Source organism: Peromyscus eremicus, chromosome 1 (assembly GCF_949786415.1).
Source record: "Peromyscus eremicus chromosome 1, PerEre_H2_v1, whole genome shotgun sequence".
Taxonomy (NCBI): Eukaryota; Metazoa; Chordata; class Mammalia; order Rodentia; family Cricetidae; genus Peromyscus; species Peromyscus eremicus.
The window spans coordinates 146,728,849-146,750,295 of record NC_081416.1 but is presented as its reverse complement, the minus strand read 5'-3'; the positions used below and the strand labels follow the sequence as shown (position 1 = coordinate 146,750,295).

General features: G+C 43.5%; 1 protein-coding gene across 1 annotated transcript; it reads left to right on the top strand.

Annotated features, from left to right (window-relative positions):
• The first annotated feature begins 3,743 nt into the window (after positions 1 to 3,743).
• Spty2d1 (SPT2 chromatin protein domain containing 1) lies at positions 3,744 to 21,321 on the top strand. The gene is made up of 6 exons (XM_059274162.1): positions 3,744 to 4,019; positions 13,073 to 13,187; positions 13,926 to 15,464; positions 17,118 to 17,286; positions 19,196 to 19,273; positions 20,785 to 21,321. The coding sequence occupies exons 1-6, from the start codon at positions 3,960 to 3,962 to the stop codon at positions 20,876 to 20,878; spliced, it is 2,055 nt and encodes a 684-aa protein (XP_059130145.1). The 5' UTR covers positions 3,744 to 3,959; the 3' UTR covers positions 20,879 to 21,321.
• The last annotated feature ends 126 nt before the right edge of the window (positions 21,322 to 21,447 follow it).

Here is a 21,447-nt window from a genome sequence, read left to right as displayed (position 1 = left end):
GTGATTTAATATTACCTACTGTGTGTCCTACACACACACACACACACTCATGATCATTACTACTATATCATTAGCTATTGATAGCTATTTTATCTTCATTGGTACATATTTACAGCAGTTCAAATGGATAAATTAATATATGGAGGAGGCATTCCCAGTTTAGTGGTGCATACTTTTGGCCCCAGAACTCAAGAGGTAGAGGCAAACAGATCTCCATAAATTTGAGGCTACTTTGATCTATACAATGAGTTCCAGCTACACAGTGAGACCTTCTTTGTCTTTCAAAAGGGGGTGGGGGCTGGTTGTGTAACAGGCCCCAGACCTTAGCACAACTGATTCCATGATGGAAGTACCATTCAGGCCAAAAAACTCAGCATGTTGAGAGCATCACCTGCCAAATTGAAAACAAAGGCCTAATCCATCAAAGTCTGGGAAAAGTTCTGGGAAAGACCCTAAATGTACTAACTTTGGCTTCTGTAGTTCCAATTCTAACTAACTGTTCTTATTAACTTAAGCATGTCAACCCAGGATATGGTTTTTGTGCTTAAAAGCTCACCCTGAGAACAGCTCAGGCCTACACATGGACACTGGCTGACTAATAAAGACTTCTATTGGCTTAAACTTGTGTCTGAATATCTTCTCTGGTGGACACCCCACAACAGTAGGAGGCAATCCAGTTTGGCTAAGCTCTTATGTCGCAGATTGTTGAGACATGGGTGTGCAGGTTTATGTGGATCCGTGGAAAGAAGACTCAGAGGCACCTTAAGAATGAATCTAGCCTTTCATGGCTGCAGGGGATTATGGTGATATTGTGTTCCCCAATATATTGTGTACCCTAATAAACTTATCTGGGGCCAGAGAACAGAACAGCCACTAGATATAGAGGCCAGAAAAATGGTGGCACACACCCTTTAATCCTAGCATTTCGGAGGCAGAGATCCATCTGGATCTCAGTGAGTTCAAAGCCACACTGGAAACAGCCAGGCATGGTGACACACGCCTTTAATCCCAGGAAGTGATGGCAGGAAACAGAAAGGTATATAAGTCATGAGGACCAGGAACTAGAGCCTGGTTAAGCTTTTAGCTTTTAGTAGCAGTTCAGCTGAGATCCATTCGGATGAGGACTCAGAGGCTTTCAGTTTGAGGAAACAAGATCAGTTGAGAAATTGGCAAGGTAAGGTTGGATGTGGCTTGTTCTGTTTCTCTGATTTTTTTCAGCGTTCACCCCAGTACCTGGCTCCGGGTTTGTTTTTATTAATAAGACCTTTTAAGATTCCTGCTACAGGGAGTCCAGCCTCAAAGGACTGAAGCCTTTCTCTTCGAACAGGGCATTTTTATTTTCTCTCTATTTAAAGTTTAGCCAGTTAATTTCTGTACGCTCAAAACAACCCGAAAGGAGCTCCCAAAGATACAAAGTCAAGTGCAAATTCCTCCATTTCCAGCTACCACAGTTTTCTGGTTTCCTGGACCAAGTTTCGCATAGGCCTTTGATCCTTGGGAGACTCTCAGACAAGAGTCACATAGGGCGACTAGAGAAACAAAAGGTATGGGTTAAACAAAGGATGGATTAGGTCTAGGTGCTACTCTCTGGAGCCAGGCCAGAAGTAGCTCAGCAGGAATGCAGCCACACTATAACTGCATTCAATAGTAATGCAGTTATTTTATATCTTGAGTTTCAGCTCTTTTTTGTTTTGTTTTGTTTGTTTGTTTGCTTTTTGGTTTTTCGAGACAGGGTTTCTCTGTGTAGCTTTGCGCCTGTCCTGGAACTCACTTTGTAGACCAGGCTGGCCTTGAACTTACTGAGATCCACCTGCCTCTGCCTCCCAAGTGCTGGGACTAAAGGCGAGCACCACTACCGCCGCTCGGCTTCAGCTCTTTATCTACAGCAGCAAATAAGTAGATTGAGTTAGTTAAGGTTGAATATACTGGGCCGGTGAGAAGGTTCAGCAGGTAAAGGTGCCCCTTGCCAAACCTGAGAGCCTGAATTCTGAGTTCAATCTCTAGGACCCACATGGTGGAAGAAAAGAATCAACTCCCACACATTTTCCTCTGACCTCCACATGTGGTCTGTGGCACATATTCAAATGTACACACACACATGATTTTTTTTTTTTTTTACTTAAAAAAAAGATTAAATCACCTCAGATTTAATCAGACAATCCCCATGAAGTACTTAGCATATTGCATGCCAGCTATCATGACATGGATTAGGAACTTCTTATCCATTCACTAATGGGCATGAGCAGAGAAATATTTTGGAGATGGAACAGTGATGGGTAAAGGGGTTTGTTCCTGTTTTCACAGATCTTCATATTTAGCCTCAGAGCCAGCAATTAGAAAAAAAAAGAACATGCGTTAAGTATCTAATTACAAACTGTGAAAGAAAATACTGGTAGCTGTAAGATTTTATAAAAAGAGCTGGAGCCGGGCGGTGGTGGTGCACACCTTTAATCCCAGCACTCGGGAGGCAGAGCCAGGCGGATCTCTGTGAGTTCGAGGCCAGCCTGGTCTACAGAGTGAGATCCAGGACAGGTATCAAAAAACTACATAGAGAAACCTTGTCTCAAAAACCCAAAATAAATTAAAAATAAAAATAAAAATAGCTGGAGAGATAATGGCTCAGTGGTTAAGAGCACTTGCTGCTCTTCCAAAGGACCCAGGTTGGATTCCCAGCATTGACATGGCAGCTCACAACCATCTGTAATTCCAGTTCCAGGGGACCAGGTGTCCTTTTCCAGCCTCCATGGGCAATAGGCACTGCATGCACATGGTACATAGACATACACGCAGGCAAAACACTCATACACATAAAACATACTTTTTAAAGCACCTAAAAGGAATACTACTATGTTAGGCTAGGGAAAGAGTTCTTAAGATGCCTGTGGGCTGAGGAAGAGGAAAATTAAGAATTTCAATTCTGTGATATGGTGAAGGCTTCATCTTGGTCTCTTACCCAACCTGAAGTGATTGCCATTCTGACACAGCAGTCAGACACCAGTTCACAGAATAAGGTCTTTGGGTTCACTCACCCCTTTCAACAGTACAAAAATGGGTAAAGAGTGCAGCCACCCCCACAGTCCAGTTTGGGGTATTTCCATCACATCAAAACGATCCATGGCCCATTCCCACCCCCAGAACCAGGTATACCTAGTTATTCACGTGTGCTTTATTGAGACAAAGTGACCTTGCAAGCTCAAGACTACTCAAACGAAAGCCAGGCGAGGCTCCCAATGGGTGCACGTATGTTCTGCAGAGTCACGGCTGGCTCGGTATGTGACTAAAGGCTTTTTTCATTCCCTGGGCAAAAAGCAGCAGGCGCCTCTCTGATCTGAGTAACTGGCATCGGAGGACCAGGCGAAGCCGTGTGCGCACGCGCAGCTCTGGGGAGCCGATAAAAAAAACCGAAATCTCCTTGTCCAGACCTGTCGGGTCAGCTGTTAGAACGCCACCATTTGGAATCTGAACACTCACGCGTGACACCTACAGAACCCACACCTGGAAGGAGGTCCCTCCTCTTCTCCCCGCACCCGCTCTCGCCCGGACACCCTCGGGCTGCGAAGATCGTCGGGTGGATCGTTCTCCCGCTTAGCCACACCCCTAGCTGCTATATTGCGTCTGATTGGCTGGTAAAAGCTTCAGCCCCGCCCACTTGAGCCAACGCCAACAGCCACGTACGCCTCTTACGTGTCTCGCCCCCGAAAGCGGAAGTTGCGCGATACCCGCAAGCGCTGCGGCCGCGCTGGGCGTGTGTGTATATATATAAACACATATGTACTGTATTCAGCTGCAGCGCGGGGGCGGCCCACGGCATTAGAAGGCGCCGGAAGTGTCCGTGTCGAGGGGCGGCGGGAGAGGAGCCACTAAAGCAAGCCAGTCAGCGGAGCTAGGCGCAGCGGTAAGACTCGTGTCCGCCGCGTCCCGAGTCCCCGGCCCAGCCGGGCTTTTCTCTTCGGCCAGACATGGACTTCAGGGAAATCCTCCTGATCGCTTCCAAAGGACAAGGTGTCAACCATGTACCGGTGAGTCTCCGGGCTTGCAGTAGGAAACCCGGGCGTCAAGTTCGTTCGTGGCGGGTGGAACTTCTCGACGAGCGTCTTTCGGCCTCGGGGAGACTTGGACTACGCCCTTATCTGGAGTTTATGGGGAGATTTGGGTACGGAGGGGCTGGCGATGCGAAAGGGGAGCTTTCTTGGCGTTGGTTTCGCGGAATCATGTTCCCTGAAAGGTGGACTTTGCGGCTTGGGGGGGTTTTAGAGTTGCGCAAAGTGGGTGAGTGAGCCGCGCCTGGCAGAGTGCTGTCTAGCAGTAGTAACATACGGCTGCAAAAAAACTTCAGCCCCTAAATTGAGGACCAGTATAGTCAGGAAGCTCGGGGACTTTAAGGACTTCACATGATACAGCCTTTTGGGTCTTTTAGCGGTTCTAATGCCGGTTTTAGCGCGTGATTTCTTGAAAAGGTTCTCTGGTTCATGGCCCCACCCACTGAGCCAAAGATGTTATCACCCGCCGAGGAGGTATCTTATGTTGGAAAGAGTTCAGGGTATTTCAGAAGACCTAAGGCCAACTGTGAGGTTGTTTGGTTATGTGGCCTGCGGGTGTGTGGTAGACCTTTTTTTTCCCTAAGGTGCGTGAGGCCCTCGGATCGATCGATTCCCTGTTCGAGCGGGTTAGGCAAAGCCGATTTCAGCTTTTGTTTCCTAGTGAACTTCAAGATTTTTATAGATTCCATTTGCTCAGTTCTATGATAGTCTCAGAGGTAAATGCTGAAGTGGTGGAACGTCTGGTTTCTGGTTACAGCTGTTTTGCATAAACTAATCATTTCTGGATCATCAGAAGGTCCCCACAGCACAGCTGTAAACCGATATTTCGCGTTGTGATACCTGCGGTTTGATCAGTGAAGTGTCCGACTCAAAACACCTCTCTTAGAGTCAGTCAACTAGAATTTGAGATTTCACGTGGACTCTGCATTTCCTAGTTTTGTATATTGCAGTATCTTTTTTCCTCTCTTGCCACTTCTTGTCTAATCCAGCCTATTTTTTACTCATTTGAATATATTAATCTAAAATAACGAGTAGTTATTTGTATGTATGTGGCATATACACATACGATTTATATATTATGTATAAATATATATATATATATTTATAACAGTCATCTCCCATCCTGATAATAGTCACTCAGAATAAGCCTTTCTCTACACCGCAATTCATAAGCCTTGCAGGTTGAAGCTGTGGGTGCAAAGCTTTTGAAACCTAGAGCAACAATACTTTATGCATTTGTAGATTTTTCTGGTCAAGTCAGTGTTAAGTCTAATAACCATTCATCTTTGCATAATTATTTCATCTTAGATCTTCTTGAATTTCGAGAAAGGTTAAAAAAATAAAAGTTGCCGGGCGGCGGTGGCTCACGCCTTTAATGCCAGCACTCGGGAGGCAGAGGCCAGCCTGGTCTACAAAGCGAGTTCCGGGAAAGTCGGAAAACTACACTGAGAAACCCTGTTTCGAAAAACCAAAATAAATAATAAATTAAATAAAAATAAAAAATAAAATAAAAGTTACTAGCTTTAATGGCCAGGATTTGTCTTGTGGAAGAATCAGAACCCAGATTTTAAAAGCCAATAGCCGGGTGTGGTGGCTCACACCTTTAGTTACAGCACTCAAAAAGGCAGGTGGATTTCATCAAGTTCAAGGCCAGCCTGGTCTACATCATGAGTTCCAGAACAGGACTATATAGAGAGACCCTGCCTCAAATAATAATAATTAATTAATTAATTAAAAGCCAATAACTGCTGGGAGAAAAGCAGTCTAATATTCCAAAAATTTCAAAATACATGGTATTTCAGAGTACATGTTATTTGTTGCTCTGTGATTGCACTAACAGGAAATGAAGAAAGGTAAATTGGTGAAGTAATTTAAATTTTTTTCTCCTAGCCCTCATAATTTAAAATTTAATAATTGAATAACAGACACATTTTATGAATCATCCTACTTCCCCCAAAAGAAGTAGTAAACTTAGAAGTTTGACTTAGTTTGCAACATTAACTTCTTTATCGCCACCCCCACCCCACCCCACCCCACCCCACCCCACCCCACCCCAGGCACACACAGGGTTTCTCTGTGTAGTTTTGGTGCCTGTCCTGGATCTTGCTCTGTAGAACACTTGAGAGGTGTAGGCAGAACATCAGGTGTTCAAGATCCTTAGCTACAGAGTAGTTTGTAAGCCGCCTAAGCTACCTGAGACCATGTTTCTAAATAACTAAGAAAATACTACTATCCAACTCAAGAAGCACTTTGGTAAAAACACACACACACACACACACACACACACACACACACACACACACCCTGTATGTCATAACATGACGTACTTGGCCTAAACCTGCTTAGGGAATCAAGGCCTTTGCAGTAACTGACAGCATCTCTTTGTGCACTTGGTCCTTTCCCCTTTAGCTGTCTTCTCCCCTCACCTTCTTCTTGGATCCTATCAGAGTTGACCCTCAGACTTTAGGCTTCAGAGCTCTTAGACCATACCTTTACTGAAGAAAGCCAGTGTGGCTAGGGATGGGTTAAAAGCCAAGAGGTTAACATGTTGGCCTGTCACAGCTGTAGGTGTCTGTTGTATCTGGCTGCAGAGCTACAGTTGTGTACCCCTTACCTGGAGTACTTGGCACTACAAGTGTTCTGCATGTCAGATTTTTTTCCCCAGAATTCTGTGATATTTGTATAAATATAATGAGATATGATAGGAATGAAGTCTAAACACAAATTCATCTGTTTCATATATATATAGTTTATGTAGTTTGGAAGTATTTTTAATTTTTTATTCTTTGACAGTTTCATACACAAAAATAATAATTATTGTTACCCTCCATTATCCTCTCACCCCTCTCTCCCACTATACCTCTTCCTCCCAAGTCCCCCTCCTACTTTCATGATGTGTGTGTGTGTTTAATAGGGTCACTTGCATGAGCATGGGTGAGGCATGGGCAATTTACCAGACTCCTCCTCCCTGAGCAACCATTACCCCCTAGCTCTGCAACCTTTATTTCCTACTTCAAGGAGCATTGGGGCCCTGTCTTAAGTTACTTTCCTGTTGCTGTGATAAGACACATGACCAGGCAACTTATAGAGCAGTTTATTGGGGGCTTACAAGGTTAGAGTTCATGACCATGGCAGAAAGCATGGCATTATGCAGGCAGGGATGGTGCTGGAGCAGTAGCTGAGAGCTTACATCTTGGTCCCCAAGCAGGAAGCAGAGAGCTTACTGGGAATGTCATCTTATAAAACCCCAAAGCTCAACCCCAGTGACACAGCTCCACCAACTGGGGCCACATATTCAAACATGTGAGCCTACAGAGGCCATTGTCATCCAAACTACCATGGGTCTCATGTGCCCCCTCCCACACATGATTTTGGGAATGGCGGTTCCATATTGTGTAGATTTTGTACAGGTAACTACAGCTTGAAGGTTCCTCTTGTACAATATTTTTTAAACAGTTTTCTTTTTTAATTTTTTATGTATATGGGTGTTTTGCCTGCATGTATGTTTGGGCATGATGTGCATACCATACTCCAGAGTCCAGAAGCGGGCATTAGATCCTCTGGAACTGGAGTTAAATAGGGTTGTGAGCCTCTGTGTGAGTGCTAGGAACTGAACCTGGGTCCTTTGCAAGAGCGTTAAGTGTTCTTAATCACTGAGCACCTTAGAGTGCCTCTGCATTGACTTTAACCCGTGGTGTGAAAACAAATATGAAATTTTCAACTTCTGGTGTCCTGTTAGAAGGATCAGAGTTTGATTGGGTGTTTCCAGGTCCTTGGCTTACCCAGAGTTGAAAATAAGGGCACGCACACACATTTGCAAAAGAAGCACGATAATTTTATTTAGAGCAAGGCAGTAACAGTACAGATTAAAGACAATACTTGACAGAACAAGAGTAAAGAAAGATACTCAGGGCCTCAGGATGCATGCAGCCTGTGGAAAGGGGGCCTGGTTTACTATGGATACAGTTAGAATAGTTCTTTATTTTGATTGATGGATAGGTTATATAATCATTTCTCTGTGCATGTCCCTCCCCATAATGCATCTGATTTTAATCCTGTCCATCCCCAATTATGCATAGGCATAAAATGGTAAATAGAGATTCTTCCTGAAAGATTACAAGATGATGCAGTTTTTTCTTATTGTGCCTGCACTCAAAACCAGTTTAAGCCTGATTGGCCTTTCTAATTGTCATACCTGGCAAACAGGAAATACTTTTGAATAAAAATGGTAAATTTGATTGCTACCAGGGGGCTGGGGCTGGGAAAGTATACCATTGTTCAGAGATGAGAGACCATGTAGCCCATGCAGTGGGGGATTGTGTGTTTCTGAGGTTGTTAGGTACATTGTTTGCAGTAGGTATGTGTACATAATATGTGCAAGTAAAGGAAGCGGGCTGCCAAATACATTGTTCCAAGGGTTTATGAATAAGCCAAACTAAATGAGGTCCCAAACTAAGCTGTCTCCTATGATTTTATGTGACTTCACTATCAGTCCTTAAAACATCACAGATTTTGGAGCATGTTGGATTCTGAATTTTTTTATTAAGGATGTTCAGCTTGTACTAGCATTTCCCTCATTGTTGTTTTTAAATGAAACAATCATCTTAATGTTTTAGTTAAAACAAAGGTAGGATTGCATCATGTGTGAAAGTATTAGGCATACACTCTTTTCTCAGTGGAATTCTGAATACAAAAATAACAGCCCATTAGGATGATGCAACCATTGTCACTGGCTCTTTTTTTTTTTTTTAAGGTAGGATTTCACTCTGTAGCCGTGGTTGGCCTGTGGTACTCATTATGTAGGCCAGGCTGACCTCAAACAGAGATCTGCCAGCTTCTGCCTCCCAAGTGCTGGGATTGTAATGGTTCCTCGTGAAGAACAGTGTGGGCAAACAAAAGTTTTTGCTGCAGTAGTGATTGAGCTGACAGTGACATCCCTGCTGTCTGAGAGCTGCTCTCTAGAATAGAGCAGTACTTCCGAACCAGTGCTTTATGGACAAGCTGCTCTTCCCTTCTTCCCCACAGGGATTCTGTTGTCTCTCTTCCCTTAACACCTTAGAGAATAATCTCTTTCTGAATAATGGTGGTAGCAATTAACATCCATTGTGCTGAGCCTGCGCCAGGTATTGTTCTAAGCACTTCGTGTGTTAATTAATTTAGTCACCATAATGAGCACATGAAAGATTTTACAGATGACAAAACTGAGGCCTAGTGAGGTGAAGAAATTGCCCAAGGCCACGCAGTGAGTTATATTGGTTATACAGGATTGGTTATAATGAAGGAGGGGATCTAATCCAGCACAGTACTTCAGAGTTCCTGCTCTTAACTCTGACCCTCTGTTGAGTGGAGGGAACGTATTGAGTTTGTCATCTTCATAAGCAGAACTCAAGCTCCTTGCCTCAGCGCTTGTTTAATACAGCTTTAAGGAATAATACTGTTGGATTTTTATGACATTCTCAATGTAAAGATGGAAAGATAATATAAAGGCCAAACCAACAGCATTTAGAAACCAGTGGACAGCTATGACCAGACCACCTGAACGGGCCCACCTGATCTTATCTGATCTCTGAAGCTAAGCAGGATTGGGCCTGGTTAGTACATGGATGGAAAACTGGCAGACAGAGGGATATTGGAAGTCTGTTTTAAAAGAGTAATCACTCTCCCAAAGGAGGGGGAAGGAGGAGAATATAGGGAAGATCAGTTATAGACCTGTCTGGGGTAGATATGCATGGAAATTAGGGAATTCCATTTAAGATTGAGGTGCGAACCTAAGGAAAAAAAAGTGTTGGAATCAAACAGAAAGTGAAGTGTGAAAACGTTTGGTCCTGAGTTAGAAGAACTGCATTCAACGTGCATTCAGCTACAAAGCCTGTGCCTAAGCACCGGGAAAACATAGCTATCCTTTTTTAAGGCCATTTCTAACAAAGAACTCGTTTGATAGGTGATTTTATATTAGATTTGAATGATGCTCTAAAGATTGAGCCAGGGCCTACAGCATGCCAGCAAGGGCTGTACTATTGAGCTTCACTCCAACCCTAATCAAGTGTTTTATAAACCTTGTAATAGCTGATTTTTAGCATTTAACACCATAGCCAGCCTGAGTAGATGCTCTCCGGATGCTTTATTCCCATTACCCTTTTCGCCATCCTGCTGACCTTGCTTAATGCAAAGAGCTGTTTCCCTGCGTTTGGTCCTGACTAATGTCTTAAGAAGGTGTTTAAAACTTTGTGGTATTGGTTAAAGTTAAGAATATATTTTTTGACTACTCTAATGAATACTAAGTGATGTAAAATCATCAGAAAATTTATGTTTTCTACGATTACAACAGTCTTGTTTCTCTTAAGGAGCAGTTTGGGGGGTGAGGGGGAGTAACATGCTGGTTCTGACTGAGCACATTTGCTGAGCAAGATTTCCAGACTGCGTGCTGCTTCTCAATCTGATCTCCACAGGATGGAATCAGTGGAGGAATATGTTTTTAAATGGCTTGGTATTTTCTACGCCTGTTGACTTTAGAATTACAAATCTTGGCAAAATCTCTGGTGCTATACTAAATGACAGAAGTGCCACCATTGTGGATCATTCATCAGGGTCCAACAAAGTGATGAGGTTGGCTTTGTAGGATGATAAAATGGATATGCTTAGGATAAAAGAAACTTGTCCAGCTGCTTCTCATGAAGCCCAGACAATGAAGCAGCGTGGTGCCTTGAATCAAGAGTCAGAATCAATGGGTACGTCTTGGTGTGCTGTTTCTGTAGCTGTGTATGGCCATCTGATGCAGGGAACAGGCCAAATGACTCTTCTGCCTTAAAGAAAACACAGTGTGCTCCAACCTCAGGCTTTTTTTTTTTTTTTTTTTTTTTTTTAAGCATCATTCTCTACTGTGAGGTAGAGGAAATCTTCCATCAAAACATATTTTGATCTGCTTGCAGCCCTTTTTGGAAAGGTCTACTAAACTTAGTGTTAAGATATATGATCATAGCTGGGTGATGGTGATCATCGCCTTTAATCCCAGCACTTGGGAGGCAGAGGCAGGTGGATCTCTGTGAGTTCCAGGACAGCCAGAGCTACACAGAGAAACTCTGTCTTGAAACCTCCCCACCCCTGAAAAAAGAAAGAAAAGATATATATGATCATATACCCAAGAGAAATTTAAATATATATCTGCCTAAAACTACACACAAATGTCACAGCAGCATTTTTTATGAAGCCAAAAAAAAAAAAAAAAAAATGGAAATCCTCCAGATGGCCAGCTGGTGAGCAGATAATATGTCATGTATCTATACCCTGTGATATTACTCAGCTCTTGAAGGAATGAGCTCCTGACAAATGCAACATGAGCCTTGAAACCTTCATGTTCACTCCATTATCAGTCAGTGTTCAGAGAAACGGACAAGTAGGAATGAGTTGGGATTATCTGTGGGGCTGGCAAATCCAAAATTCGTATGCAAGGCCAGGCAGCCTGGAGTAGTCAATACCGTCTTCTTGAGGTAGTTCTCTGCTGACTCCCAGACCTGAAGTCATTGAACTAAGTAGGGGACCGTAGACATTTATGGAAGTTAATCTGACTGCAGATGTTAATTATATCAGTAAAATTCTTTCAGGCAGCATAAGATAAGCGCCTGGTTAAATAGTTTGGTACTGCAGCCAGGTAAGCACACAGAGTTGACCTGTCACAGCAACACTGTAAGATTTCATTTCTTTAAATGTGTAGGATAGACAAATGCATGGAGATAGAAAGTTCACTAATAGTGATAGGTTGCCAGACACATCACTTAAGAGACTTCTTTTTGAGGTAGTTACAATATTCTGAAAACCAATGATGATTGCTGTGGAACTCTGAATATACCAAAAAATATTTAAATTGTGTGATGCTGCCTGTGAGCTGTGTGTCTTAGTAAACTTGAATCAAGTGTCATCATATTCCTGGTAGTTTCTGGAGGGAAAGAGCTCTCAATTCAGTTTACAAAGATGTGGACTAATTAAGGGATCTGATTGTGTCTTAGCCTGGGTGACTAGAAAACAATTGGAACTGTCTTGGGATTTCTCTGTCAGGGATGAGTCAGTTGTCAACACTGCCATCATGCAGGATTTTCAGGTTGGATGAGGCCTGCCTTCTTGGCCAGCTGCTTTTTGAGTTGACTGATTTAGCTGGAACTTGAGCTTGTTTCAAGATACATCGTATTTGGCAGCCCTGTAGTAAGCAGATCCCTTGGCTTTCCTCCAAGGATGTCATACACAGGATGGGAGAACATTGGGGTTGACAAACTGTCATACACGGGATGGGGAGGCATTGGAGGTTACAAACTGCTGGCTTTTCCCACAAAGATGACTTTCTTTTACTATCATCACAGACTCAGATTTAGTACATAAAAAGGATGTCTGTCTCATATAACAGAAGATGGGGGACACTTTAAGAATATTGTTTTCAGGGATGGAATGTAGCCCATTAGTAGAGTGCCTGGCATATGTGAGACTCTGGCTTCTTCAGCTCTGTAATTAAAAAAAATAAAATAAAATGCTGGCCCATAGATTATGTCCCATGGTCCTAGACATGATGATTAGCTGTTTATCATGCTTCTTTAATAGTAGATGCTTAAGAAATTGAAATATTTTTTTTCAGGGTTCAGTCATTCCTGTTTTAGTCCTTTTTCTCTATGCAATTACTTAACAACCAAAGTCCAGAAAAACACCATCTGTTCCTCGTGATCAGCAGCACTGGTGATCTTGGTGAGATGGAAACCAGTCTAAAGGAACTTGTGTAGTAAATTAATATTTCATAAACTTAAATGCTACTGTTAAAGATTACAGAGAATTGGGCCCTTTGTTTAGAGTTCTTATTTTTCTTTCCCTTTCTCCTCCCTCCTTTTCCTCCCTCATTTTCTTTCTACATTTTCTGCAATTCTGAGAATTGAACTCAGAGCTGGTACTTATTAGACAAGCATTCTACCACTGAGCCACACAGCTCAGCCCAAATAGACTATATATTCTGAAAGTTAAAGTGCTTATAGCTTTTATTCTGCTTTTGTTTTTAGAAAAGGTATAGTTTGGCAGTGGGGCCTCCCAAGAAAGACCCCAAAGTTAAAGGTGTCCAGTCGGCAGCTGTGCAGGCTTTCCTTAGGAGGAAAGAAGAGGAGCTTAGACGGAAAGGTATGTGCTTGTACCTCTTCTTAGTCTCAGTGTCTGCACCAAACCCATCTTGGACCCAAAGTGTGTGTTTGTAAAAATATCCTAACAGACTAGTAAATTTGGGGATGATGCGTATGTGTCTCTGGGTTAACTTTATGGACATGTACACATGCACACATGGGGGGGTGTGTTCATAGGTTGGCTATTTGTATGGTTTTATCTACCCCCACCCCACCCACCCCCAAGGCTTTGTGATAGTCACCTGTCATCTCAGGTATTCACCAGGCTGAGGCAAGCTAATTCCTTGGGCTCAGGAGCTTCAGGGCAGCCTGGACAACATAGCAAGGCCTTATCTCTTGAGGGGAGGAGGGAAAAGGTGAAAAGGCCTGGTGTAGTGACCATGTAACTCTCCATAACAAGTCTCCATTCTTTACCTTGGTCCTGACATTGTTTTAGGTATTCACTGATTCATTCTTAACAACTTTAGTGGGTGCTGGTGTTCCATTAACTTGGTGTGTATTTCTGAGCCCTTTTTTACATTTAAAGCAAAAACTAAGTCCCCTACTTGCTTGTTCATAGAGAGAAGCTTATATATGACCCACTTGTGTAAAAAATCTCTCATTTTGTTAGATGACTTCCTCATTTGACTCCTAGATATCTGGAAACTATAACTCAGCATTGTGTCTTGACTGTGGACTGGTGTCATATGAGCTATCCTGAGACAGTTGAAACAATGTGTTCTTGTTTTGTTCCTTTCAGCCTTAGAGGAGAAAAGGAGGAAAGAAGAGCTAGTGAAAAAGCGAATTGAGCTCAAACATGACAAGAAAGCAAGAGCTATGGCCAAGAGGACAAAGGACAATTTTCACGGTTACGACGGGATTCCTGTTGAGGAAAAGTCAAAGAAGAGGCAGGCAGTGGAAAGCCGCCTGAACCAGGGAACTGACCCAGAGTTTGAGATGGAGGAGGAGGAGGAGGAGTTCCTAGACTACAGTCAAGCTGAGTTGGAGCAGGAATATGAGGAGGAGCCAGAGCCTCCCAAAGCTGAAAGCAAACCAAAGGCCCCCCTTAAAAGTGCCCCTCCACCCATGAACTTCACTGACTTACTGAGGTTAGCTGAGAAGAAGCAGTTTGAACCCGTGGAGATCAAGGTCGTGAAGAAAGCAGAGCAGCGGCCCATGACTGCTGAGGAACTTAGGGAGCGAGAGTTTCTCGAACGGAAGCACAGGAAAAAGAAACCCGAAACAGATGCCAAACTACCTCCGCCTGTGTCCAAAAGGGCACCGTCTCATAAAGACAGCGTGGGCACAAAACCCAGCAAGGGTTCTGCGGACAGGCAGCTTTCTTCCAAAGGATCGCCCTTTCCTCATGCTGAGAAGAAATCCAGACCCAGCACAGCCAATGAAAGACAAGTAGCTTTGTCTTCATCCAAATCCACGCCGGGAGAGAGGACCAAGGCAGGATCTGGCAGTAGTTCCCAACCCTCACTTCGGGAAGGTCACAACAGACCTGTCCTCAATGGGGCTGGAAAGCCTCACCCCAGCACCTGTTCACCAAGTGTCCCAAAGACTTCTGCTAGTGGGACTCAGAAATCTGCTTCTGAGCACAAAGCCAAAAAACCTCTTCCTTCTCATCCCAGCCATTCCAAGCCTGGCCCCACAGTTCTCTCGCACAACAAAGCTAAGAGTCCAAGTATCAGACAGCCAGGCAGCAACTCTGGCTCAGCTCCTGGGCGACCTAGCCCAGGGACAGCTCGGCCTACAGTTAGTTCTGGCGCTATGCCCAGGCACCAGAATGGCAGCTCCAGGTCAGGACTTGAGCAGTCAGTCAGTGGGATCAGAAAGCTGGCCAGCAATGCACATCCCTCCGGACGAACAGTCAATGGCACAAATGGGCCTGGACGACCTGCAGGCAGCTCAACTGGCCCTGGGCGACCCCTCAGTGGCCCTAGTGTTTCTGGGAGACCTGTGAGCAGTTCTGGAGGTCCTGGGAGGCCTGCCAACAGTCCCCATGACATTCGACGACCAATGAGCAGCTTAGGCTCCCCTGGGCAGTCAGTCATTGGCCCTGGGAGATCCATAAGTGGTTCCATTCCAACTGGACGAGCTGTCAGTTCAGGTCCTGGAAGACCAGTGAGCAGCTTAGGACCTGGACGAACAGTTAGTAGCCCAGGCCTCCCCATAAAACCCAAGTGCACTGTTGTCTCAGAAACAATTTCTTCTAAGAATATTGTTAGTCGGTCAAGCAATGGACAGATAAATGGAATGAAGCCTCTCCTGTCGGGCTACAGATCTGCCCAAGGTAAAATTGGCCTTCCTCCTAAACAGTATAGTTATCACCAAGCCATCAGGAAAGTACCTAGCTTTATAGAACCAGGAACCCTGTGACCACTTCCACGTGCCCTGTAATATACTCACTGTTGATAGTAGAGAAGAGACTTATCTAGGATCTGTCGTTCACACCCCCACCTGGTTCTCTCACGTGCAGTAAACTTGGCTCTAATTTGTGAGAGAAAGTAACTGTACGTGGCTGGTGGTTTGGTGGATAGGGTAGTGTTTTACATGAAGACTAGGAGACTTAAAGATGTTTGTTAGCACCTGTCGTGTCCCAGCAGCTATTTCAGACTGTCCTCAGTTCTGTTCCTTTAATAGGCAGTGTGAAGAGCCTTGTCGATGGTGCTTTAGGAATCTGCCATCTCCAAGTTCAGAGTCATTGATGGCCCCACCAGCTGCTTGCTGTAGATACTACATGCTGCGTAGTATTGTGAAAGTATTTGTTGAGATCCATGGAGAGGATAAACACAAACCCATGCCCAAATACCTTGCTTTAGATTTCAGAGCCTAGAAGGTTGTTCTCAGACATTGGTCTGTTGATAAGTACCTGTCTTTTGAAAAATTGTTCTTTGTTTTTTTTTTTTTTCCCTTTGTTTTTGTTTTTGAGGGATTGAGGAAGTTAGTGTTTTAGTTTTTTTGGGTTTTTTTTGTTAGACAAGGTAGCCCATATTGGCCTCGATCTCAATGTATAGCTGAAGGTGACCTTTAATGTCTGATACCCTGTCTGTACCTCCTGAGTCCTGGGATTACAAGTGTGTACCACTGTCCTGGTCTGCTGTAGTGCTGGGATCCGAGCCCAGGGCTTCATATATCCTGGCAAGCTCTCTGCTGAGCTGCATGTCCAGGTCTTTTTTTTTTTTTTTTTTCAGTTTTTATCAGTCATTAGGCAAAAATAAGTTTTTCTTGCAGTCATACTTTTAACTCTCTTTAAACAATTATAATTCTGAAAATGTTTTATACTTGGGACTTTTTCTTTTCTAAAGTATGGTCTTGCACGTTGCCCAGAGCTTCTTCAAAGCGCTGGCTCAAGCTCCAAGCCCAGATAGCTGTAGCTACAGGCATGTGCAGGGCTTGGATTTTTGAGAGAAATACAGGAAAAATAAGGAACTACTTTCAGTATCTTTATTTGGTAGAATTAAAAATTAATGATTCTGTGACAGTTTGTAACTTGACTTAGTTTCAGAAATTTTACTGATCTTTTAAATCCCAGAAGTGTGTATAGCTAAGCTACAAAGTGTGACAAGGCACCATGGCATGCATGCTAAGTGAGCCATAAAGGAGAGCGCAGTCCCTTCGGGTACTTTCTCCGGCAGGGGTGCTGCAGTCTACGCTGAGAGCCAGTCATGTGCTCGGCTTTCAAGGGTGCCGTCTGTTTTGGTTTTTTGAGACAGAGTTTCTTTATGTAGCCCTGACTGTCCTGGAAATCGATCTGTAGACCAGGCTGGCCTTGAATTCAGAGATCTGCCTGCGTCTGCCTTCCGAGTGTTGGGGTTAAAGGTGTGGGCCACCACCACCCAGCCAGGGGTGCCATCTTAGTGTCAGTTTCTCTCACTTCCAGACGACATAGTCCACTGCAAAAATACCATACAATGTTCTTATAAGTCATGGCATTTGTACTTAGGTCCTCAAAGGCTCCCCTTCCCTACTGGCTACAAAAGGCCTCGAGAGTATGAAGAAGAAGAAGATGATGAATATGACTCAGAAATGGATGATTTCATCGACGATGAAGGAGAACCTCAGGAAGAAATATCCAAGCACATTCGGGAAATCTTTGGCTATGACCGGAAAAAGTAAGCTGAAGATTTACCTAAATGTGAACTTTTTATCATTTATAGGAGAAAAAACAGTAGAGGCATTGAATGCTTAATTAGAAACCTTTGAGGGGGGGGTGGTCCTAAAAAGATTTAATCTTAGAGCAGGTGCTGACTAGTGTTTAATGTCAGCTTAACATAGGCTAGAGTCATTTAGGAAGAGAGAACTTGAATTGAGAAAAATACCCCCTGCCAGATTGGCCTCTGGGCAAGCCTTGGTACATTTTCTTTGTTGATGGTTGATGTGGGAGGGCTCCAGCTCACTGGGCGGTGTCACCCCAGGCCTAGCTGTCACCCCAGGCCTAGGTCCTAGGTGCTAGAGGAAAACAGGCTGAGTCAGGCGTGGTGGCGCACGCCTTTAATCCCAGCACTCGGGAGGTAGAGGCAGGTGGATCTCTGTGAGTTCAAAGATAGCCAGGGCTACACAGAGAAACCCTGTCTCCAAAAGAACCTTAAAAAAAAGAAAGCCAGGCGGTGGTGGCCTCCCAGCATATGGGAGGCAGAGTCAGGCAGATCTCTTGTGAGTTCGAGGCCAGCCTGGGCTACAGAGTGAATTCCAGGAAAGGTGCCAGAACTACACAGAGAAACTCTGTCTCAAAAACAAAACCAAAAAAAAAAAAAAAGAAAGAAAGAAAGAAATGAGGCTGAGTAAGCCATGAGGAGCAAGCCATTAACAGCCTCTGCATTAGTTCCTGCCTATAGTTCTTGACTTGCCTTCCCTAGATAGTGGACTTATAAGCTGTACAATGAAGTAAACCCTCTCCTTCCTGGGTTGGTTTTGGTCACAGCAATAGGAATCTTAACTAAGATAGTGTACATAGTAGTTTCTAATGGATTCAGAGTGTTTTATGGTGTTGTTTGCTTGTAAACTGCTTTAAAAGAGAGAGTGTGTAGCAGCTTCATGTAATAGAAAGAGATGGGCTTTGAAGTCAGAAAGTCATTCACAGAGCCACAGTAAAAGTCATTCTGCTGTGACACCTGCTTTTCTTTGGTGTAATGTTGTGCTGCCTGAGAATGTGGACCCTGGTCACCAGTATGGGACCATCACCATCCTTGATGTGCCTAGGAGCTTATTAAAACTTCAGGCTCTCAGGCCCCAACCTTATCCTACTGAATGCACATCTGTTTTATACAGTCCCCAGGTAAGGGTGCATGTGTTTAAAAGTTTGTGAACCATTAATGTAAAGAAACAGAGCTTCACCATATTCTAGTGAGGTAAACACTTTGGAAGCACTGTCGTATGTGTGTAAGACAGATGAGAGCTGTCACATTTCCTACGACTAAGGGATTGCACATCTTTAGAAACCCTTCTGAGAAACTAGGCCATCTGAAAAGCATTGACATCTGAGACACTTAGACAGTGAGAGGAGGAACCAGTTGCTCTAGAGCTGCAGTGCAAGCTGGTGAGTTCAGGGCAGCCTGTGAAGCAGTAACACTTGTTTCTGGTCACACCATTAACTTATCTGCCTCAGTTACTGTTGGAAAGTTCTCATCTCCTGGTGGTCATAAAGGCCTAATGAGATTTGTGTATACACACACACACACACACACACACACACACACATACATTTTCATATTGTGCTTTCAGGATTTTAATGTGAGTATGAAGTGAATGTAGCTGGTTGAGGAAGCCTTACTGGGTTTGGTTCTTTTGTTAATGCTGGGTTCAAGAAGAGTTGCCATGTAAGGATTTAAGGCTCATTTAACTTCTTTACTGCAAAACCGACTTCTACCCATTGTCTGGCCTTCTCACTCCCAAACAAGGTGGGAGGAATCCTAAAACTGAGTGGTTTAGTTGTAAGCATGTTCGCTTTGTTTGTTTAATGAGAAGATGTAGCTTTTAAGAAAATGGAATTTCTGTTCATTTGTTACTTTGCTTTCTTGCTAGGTATAAAGATGAAAGTGACTATGCCTTACGTTACATGGAGAGCAGCTGGAAGGAGCAGCAGAAGGAGGAAGCCAAGAGGTGAGCAGGAGACTTGGTACATTATATAAAAATGTCATAAAAAGCCTGCAGCTGCAGGGTTTGAATGGTGGCCGGACCACACAGTTCTCTGGATGATAGTGCTGCTGGCTGGCTATGAAAGCCTTAGACAAATTCTCTTGCCTTTCTAAGGTTTTCCCATGTATAAAATGAGAATATACTACTTTACTCATTGATGCATTGTAGGGATTAAGACAATATGTAGCCAAGGCTGCAGTGTCTCGTGTGTAATGTACAGTAAAATTAGAGGCCTCTGAGTCTGCCATGGGCTGTTTGTTTTTCTTTGCCCATCAGACTTGTCTCAGTCTGGGAACCTGTAATTTTGCTGCCTCAGGGACCTAGTGGGAGTAAATTAGATTCTCTCCACCTCCTTCTTTAGCTGCCCAGTCATGAACTCCTGAGAGTTTCTTAGGTAGGGGTAATAAATTACTTTGCTTATAGTATTAATAATTTTCCTATTATAGAGAAATAATTCACCTCAGTCCCAACACAAAACAGCTTTCTTTCTTTTGACCGTCCCTCCTCCTATAACTATTTAAAATGTCAAAATAAGTATTAAGAAAGAAAGATACGGATTATTACTAATGAATAAATGTTTCCTGGGTTTTTATAGTGCGTGCGTGTGTGCGCGTGCATGTGTAGGTAGGTCAGTTCTCTTCTACCTTTATATGGGTGCCAAGGATCAAACTCAGATTATGAGTTTTCTTTTTTTTTTTTTTTTTTTTTTTTGGTTTTTTCGAGACAGGGTTTCTCTGTGTAGCTTTGCGCCTTTCCTGGAACTCACTTGGTAGCCCAGGCCGGCCTCGAACTCACAGAGATCCGCCTGCCGCTGCCTCCCAAGTGCTGGGATTAAAGGCGTGCACCACCACCGCCCGGCGAGTTTTCTTTATTTTTAAATGTTTTTAAAAAGGATGGAAAGATAACTCAGTGGTTAAGGAGAACTATTCTTATAGAGAACCTGAGTTCAGTTCCAACACCCACATCAGGTGGCCCAGAACTGCCTGTGACTCCACCATCGTAGCATTTGCCCTCTTCTGGCCTAGACAGGCACCTGTACTCACATGCACATACCTACACCTTTTTTAAATTAAAAAACAAAAAACAGGGCCTCTTTATGTAGTCCTGGCTGTCCTGGAACTCAGTATGTAGACTAGTCTGGCCTAGAACTCAGAGATTTGCCTCCCAAGTGCTGGGATTAAAGGTGTACGCCACTTTGCAGGGCTTCACAATCTTTTTTTTTTAATGAGATAAATTTATATTTAATTACTTTAAATGTGGATATTAAGGGGGTTTTGTCATTCCTGTTGTAAAATCTTTAAAGTGTGTGTGTATGTGTGTGTGTGTGTGTATGGATGTGTATCCCTGATGAATGAGTTTACACAAGCAAACTCATTCATCAGCATAATAATCTACATGAAAGATGCCAGTCTTGCTTTTTAAAGTTGTAATTTCGTATACATTAACCATTATCCCTTAAAACAATTTCTCCATAGTTTAAGACTAGGTATGCAAGAGGACTTAGAAGAAATGAGACGTGAAGAGGAAGAAATGAAACGTCGAAAGGCCAAGAAGCTCAAGCGCCATTAGCTGCTGCTGAATTTGTGAATTTTGGGTATTGCTGTAAGGATTTCCTGCCTTCAGACTGAACAAGCCCCTTATCAGTTTAGATTTACACATGAGCACTCAAGAGGAAGGATGAAGGAAAGCATACTGTCATTTGCAGGCTATCATTTGAGTATACCATGTTTTCAAATAGTCCAGGTGGAATCTGTAATACAGATGATACGATGCTTGCCTTGTGCCCTGATGAAGTTAACCATTCACAGGTGCCGGCTTTGATCCTGTTGAGCTATGCACGCTAATGTGGGGTCACTCACCAGTCTATTGGTCTTTTATTGTTCCTTTGCTACTTTAAAAGGAGAAAAAGATTGATGTGTGAGTAGGGTACTACCCAGATCCCAGTCAGACTTGTCCTTATGAAGGGCCCAGCCCTTCTGTGAATGCTGCCAGCAATAAAGTGACCTGTCCGAGTCTATGTTTGAATTGAAAACCCAGGAAAGAGTAGGCTTTATAATTACATGGATGTCATCCTTGTGACTTTGACATACAAAATAGAATTATATTGTATTCAGCGTTATTTGTGGATTGGATGCTAA

What these genes read in the sequence shown, in the direction of transcription:
- Spty2d1 (XM_059274162.1), top strand. Translation starts at nt 3,960, where the DNA reads ATGGACTTCAGGGAAATCCTCCTGATCGCTTCCAAAGGACAAGGTGTC. An exon ending in AGAGGAGCTTAGACGGAAAG is followed by an intron (nt 13,188 to 13,925) that starts GTATGTGCTTGT and finishes TGTTCCTTTCAG; the next exon opens with CCTTAGAGGAGAAAAGGAGG. An exon ending in GGGCTACAGATCTGCCCAAG is followed by an intron (nt 15,465 to 17,117) that starts GTAAAATTGGCC and finishes ATTTGTACTTAG; the next exon opens with GTCCTCAAAGGCTCCCCTTC.